The 5966-nt window shown below is 42.0% G+C and overlaps 1 protein-coding gene across 1 annotated transcript in view; it reads right to left on the bottom strand.

Moving 5' to 3' along the window:
* Nucleotides 1–5966, bottom strand: part of CRMP1 (collapsin response mediator protein 1) — a 49819-nt gene that overhangs the window by 17080 nt on the left and 26773 nt on the right. Inside the window, exons 5-6 of the mRNA XM_005428057.2 lie at nt 3811–3872; nt 2121–2201 (exon numbers count right to left, since the gene is read on the bottom strand). Coding sequence (XP_005428114.1) covers nt 2121–2201; nt 3811–3872 — 143 coding nt within the window. The remainder of the gene's footprint in view (nt 1–2120; nt 2202–3810; nt 3873–5966) is intronic.

Below are 5966 nucleotides of genomic sequence, written 5' to 3' on the forward strand. Positions count from 1 at the left end.
TTAGAAAAACATAAGGTTTCATAGGTATTATTAAAAACAGCTGTTCGGGATCATTAATGCACCAGCTCTGAACAGTGCCAGTAAAGACTTCAGATAATTAAAATACATCAATAAAATGAAGTTACAGCGACGTAAAAAAATAGCACATTGGCATAGAATAGATACACCAAAGTAGGACAGATTTTCATCTTGAAGGAAGTAATAAAATCAGATCATATGATAAATTACCCCCTGTAAGAGGACCTGATAGTGCTAATTAATTAGAATATTTGTTTGACAAGATCAAATTTGTATTTTCACACAGGACAGTCCTAAAAAGCCTATGTGCAGGCAGCTTTCTTTTCATTATCCAAACAATTCTTCTACATAAAAGCACAGAGAAAGACTGATTTTATGAAACATGGCAATGCTGAACAAATATGTTGATGTGTAACATAACTTATATTTATTTACTACTTCCTCTTTTTCTAATAATTTTTCTGCCCTGGTTGTTCATATTTGATGGCCATATATTAAGGCTGATCAGAGAAAAATGAAATACAAAAACAGAAATCTGAAATAGATTTCTATCAAATATGCAATACCATGAGTGTGCCTTGATTTTAATAGGCAATGTATCAAGACACCGGAGATGCAATTTGATTTGTTTTATTTTGCCATTCCTACAGTAATATTGACTTAATCATGCTTATTAATAGTCATTTTAATTCTACTGGATATTTTATGTTGTATTAAAACTGTAAATCATGTATTTAGTAGTTTTTATTCATGCTAAACTCCATGAGAAATCAGCTTTTTCCTCTCTTTAATTCAAATGAGGGTTGTCACCTAGTTTCAGTGGGGGAAGGACACAACCACAGTGTATGTGCCTGCTGATTCCTCACTAGTAACTTTTGATCCCAGTGGTTATTTTGGTCAAAGTTAAAATGAAAGGCAGATCTCAAAGGGGTAAATTCTAACCAGGCAGATGGAGATGAGTTTCTCCCCCAGAGGGAAAAACAAAATACACCCAAGGCAAGAGTTCTTACACACAACCCAACAACTCCCATTCCCTGACATTCTCCCTTAGATGTGAGACAAGGTGGGTTGCCTTGTCCAGATCTCAAAGACAGCTTTAGCTGCTGTAATTTCCTTGTCAGCTCTGCAGCCCAGTCCTTAGCAGATAAGCCAGCAGATAAGCAGCTCAGCAGATAAATCAGATGGCTCACTCAGAGCCTCACTGACCTACGAGGGGCTCGATGCATGTACGAGAGATCAGGGCTGTGAGATATCTCTGCAGCAGCCTTCAAAGATTCATCTGTCACAATGCAGCATCAAAACAACACCCACCCAAACCTGCCCCTTCTGTTTCAGAGGGGGATCCTGGCCTCTGAAAGCCCAGTGGGAGGTTTACTATCAGCTGCTGTCCATGGGCTGCCTCTTTCCATGTTTCAGAGCCATGGTACAGTCCAGTGGGAGGGTAGCAGCTCCCAGGGCACCTGACCTGCAAGGACTGCACTGGAGATGCAGGGCACTCTAATGGAACATTCTGAACTTGAACCCAGCTTCCTGGTTCCGAGATGCATCTTCTAAGAGCATGGATTATGCTTAAACACACGTTTTTGAAATGTCTACAAGATCACAGTAGTTCTTATTCTCAAACTTCAGAGATTTATAAGAATATTCCCAAAAATAAATGGGTCTGTGAGCTTTAATACCTGTTCCAAACTCACTGTGTTGTTTTTGCTGACAGCTGCGGCAAGACTTTAGTATAAAGCTTTCAGATCCTCTTTTTGTACCCAAAATCTGTGAACAAGGCTTTACATTATTCTGCTTCACTTGTATCTGCTGGATTCAGAAGAAATCTTCTTGCTTCCTTCTGCCCTCCTTACCTAGTCCTCATTTGTTGCCAAGGCAAAGAGCTGCCTGGATCATTGCCCTATCTCAAGGATGCTCTGCCAATTAATGCAAAAGGACCCCATTCTCTCATCCAAAGCTTTATACCAACAGTGTGCAGGGCATCACATTCAATTAAGGCTCTTTCCAGGAGTTTCCTTCTTCCTACTTATTCTCTGACTGGCCTATTTAACTTCTCCTCTCTGTCATCTCACAAAGTGAAGCAAAAACGATGGTTCACTCACCTGAGCTATCAAGTCTCCATTTTCAGCATGGACCAGGATAACAGCCCCAAGACTCTTTAAAAAGGTAAAGGCTTCATAAAGCTGCAGGTAGTACAAAGAAGGAAACACTGCTGAATAAGGAAAACACATTACTTAACACTCAGACCTCTCTCTTCACCTCAGTTTTGTACCTTCTATGCTGGTAATTATATTGGTAAATAGCTGATGATCTCTTTTCTACACAGAACCTGAGCTTCACTGATTGGTGCTGACTTACCCACCCCTGTACTCACCAGGTGCAGCAAGACAGGGTCAACAGCAGGGCAGGATTTCCTTGGGACAGAGTCTGCCCCAGTCCCTGCACTGCAGTGCCACCTCCCCATGCCCTCCCATGCAGGGCTAAGTTTAGCAGCCCTGTAGTTCTGTAGTTTTAGCAAATGTAAAATAGAATTATTGCCATGTACTACAGGCACTTTCAGTATGGCTAGAGCATCTCTTTTCTGAAGTGTAGGCATTTTGCACCATCTTCTTAGAGCCATCATTGCTGAGCTTTCAGCAACATCTTTAATTCAGATATTAAAAGTTGCAATATTTTCTCTAGAGCATGCTTGGTTTTTTAATTGCTTTTTAAGATTCCATAGCCATCCCTAATGAAAGGCAGTAGTTGATCCTTTTGCTTTTACTGGTAATTTCTGAGCATACATCTACTGAAACACAGTTTCCTTTCCAAAAGCTGTTCAGCTTATGTGTCCCTTTTTTGAACCAGACTTCAGTAACTGGGAACCCAGCTTTCAAATACAGATTAAATATGGAAGACAAAGGTTCTTCAGTGTCTACTTCTGCACTAGGGCACTTCAGGCAGCACTGAATGGGCTGCAATATACAGCTTGCAACATGGACATTTAAACAAGGTAACAGCCATTAGTCCAGCCACACACTAAACATTTTTGATGTATTCCTCTTGACAATTCCAACAGGGAGTTAAATTTAACAGGCACTGTCTGTCAGAGAATAGTTATAAATTATTATGTCCAAAATTCCAATTAAAACCACATGTATTGGAGGTGTAACAACAGTTATTTAAGAGACCGAGAGCTGTAGCTCTGGGAATAAGTAAGAAAGAAACATTTTATCAACTGAATAAGCAAACATTATTATTACTAACAGATGCCATTGTCCATTTACAGTGGCCTGATATGTATGGATGGGAAAGCTGAAGAGTCTGGAATCTGTAATGAGCTCTGGACAAACAAGCTCATTGTTATCTCCAGCCCTAATGAGAAAAGGCCACCTCCCCCAAAGAGCAACTCCATTTAGCTGCTTACACAACCAAGAAACTCTTGAAAGCCTCAGAATTGCCACTGCCTCGAGTGCTTCATCTTTTCCTCCCTCTCTGACCTAGAGTCCTCAAAAGGTTACTGCAAAATAAAATGAGTGACATCCTGAGCAGAGCTGAGTGGCTGCAATGTTGGGAGACACCAGAAGATCTCTACAGAAGGTGAACACCATACACTTGAAGAAACACATGCAGGTGTTCTGCACAGCTCAGAACTGACCCTCAAGAGAGTAAAGCACCACTGCACATTCCTCCCAGTGCCAATCAGGCCAGTGAGAATTTTTCTCTGGGTTTCAACCTCAGCAACTCCTCAGGTGTTGGGAGATGAGGAAAGAGAGGACAGATCACAGCAAAGAAAAGCATTCAGAGCAATACCTGGCTGTCGGACATTTGGTAGAGATCTTTGTAGGCCATGTAGACTTGAAAAGAGTTCACACCTGTTCCAAGACAAAATTCAAAGGTGTTGCCATGTAAGTGTATTCTTAAATTGTACTTGAGCAAAAACTTCAGGAAAAGTAAGTAATAGAGTATGTCTGGACTAGGCTTTTCACTAGTGATTGCCAAAAATCAAGCATGGCTTCACAGCTGCTAGGACTAGAGGCCTGGATGCCCTCTACACCGGGGGAATTTTTGGATGCTGTGGGTAGCCTGCGTTCATCCCTGGAGTAACCCAGCCACCACTGCCAAGAGGATTGCTTGTAGCCAAATCACAGACAAGCAGTGGCGGCTAAAGCAAGCATGTAAAGTTTGTGAAGTTTAAAAAAACTTGTGTAAGGTTCTGTGAATCAGTGTTTTTCTTTTTAGGTTTCCTTAACTATTCAGAAAAACATTTCAGCTTGGTCTAAACTGTGATTGTTGATGATTTTTCTGGTTAGGTTCCCCCAAAGTGTTGAGAAGGTGTAGGAAATGTGTATCTGAATGTGCATACAGACTTGTTTTATCTTGACCTTACACTCCAAAGCACTAAGCTTAGCTGATGGTAGACACTGGGAAGGAGTGGAAACAAAGCCTGAAACCAGTTTCATAGGCAGCTCACCACACCTCTTCTTCTGCCTTCCAAAGAAGGATTTATGCTGGCAGCCATAAAAAACCAAGAAAGACAACAGTTTCAAATTTCAGAAATCCCTAAGAAATGCTAGTGCTGAGTATCAGTTCTCAATAACCCCTGTATTCAAATCCCCATAAATGTTGCTATTTATTTCAAAGATTTGGTTACTTACACAGCTTTGTATTCTTACAGAATGCAATTTACAAATGTCTTCTGTTCATAATTTCTGTACATATGAATTCATATTAGTGTATATATATGTCTTACTTTCTAGTCTACTGGCAAGACCCCCAGTTTGGTCCAAGGACCAGAATCATAGTTTCCTAGCTTAAAAAAAAAGTAAATTCTAAGCTACCTAAGCTGTGTATGCTGCATTTCAAAATGGCTGTGGTGAAAACTGTGCTTCCTGGGGCAAGAAGAAAATGTTCCTGTTGTTCACGTTGTCTACATGAATGAACAAAATGAATAAATCTCTCTGATGGAGATATAACTCCTTCATGAGTCTAGACTGAGCAAACACATCCTCAAGCAGAGGGTATGACTGCTCACACACACACACACAGAATTAATTTATTTACAATTACAGGACTAAAATAGCCCAGGATACATGCAAGATAAAACATTGAAATGATCCCTGGCATTATGTCTTCCTGCTAAGTCCAAGCAGCTCAGAGAGAACACAAAGCTGGAGCTGGCCCCTCCTTGCTGACTTCTACACTGAGCAAATCCAGCCTGAACAGTGGAACCCTGTCAGCCTGTAAGCCCATTCTTTCTTCCCATTTCCCATTTATCATCTTCTCAGAAGGCACATATAGCGTTTACTAACTGTAATCCCTCCCTCTAGTCCTCATTACAATTACAGAGCACTCAGTACATTCTTATTTTAAAACCTAAGCTTGGCTGGGCCTTGCCTGGGGCCAATGCTTACAGCCTCACGCCCTGAGCCCTCTGAGTGCTCCCAGCAGGCCCCAGCACACCCATCTCATCTGCCTCAGAGCAAAGGTCAATTTTCTCCCCACAAACCCACCCCTCATATCAGCTGTCAGCTGCTGCCATGAGCCACCTTTCTGCAGGGGTGCCCGTGCCCACACAAAGCAAGGAGGACATGTTGGGCCTGCTCCAAGCCACGCTGGCTGCCTCAGTGATGGCACAGGACTGACGCCTCAGAGGGATTTCTCTGTGAGCCCAGGGCTGGGGTGTCGGGGTCTCTTGCTTGTCAGAGTGACCCCAAGAAAAGTTGGAAAGTCTCTTTTCCCAGCCCGGTGCTTGAAGAAGGACTCAGGGCTCTCCAGTTCTTGGTATCAAGGTTGTTTATTGTATCTTATCTATAAAAAATTTTCTCCTGCCCTGCCCAGGTCCATCCAGCAGGCCAGTTCCAGGCACTCTGCCTGCCCCCGGGGCGGTGTTATGTCTTTATACTAAAAACTACATATACAATGTTTACAATTACTTTCCAATACCTATCACCTATGTTAGACAGTGA

Source organism: Geospiza fortis, unplaced genomic scaffold (genome assembly GCF_000277835.1).
Source record: "Geospiza fortis unplaced genomic scaffold, GeoFor_1.0 scaffold666, whole genome shotgun sequence".
NCBI classification, from domain to species: Eukaryota; Metazoa; Chordata; class Aves; order Passeriformes; family Thraupidae; genus Geospiza; species Geospiza fortis.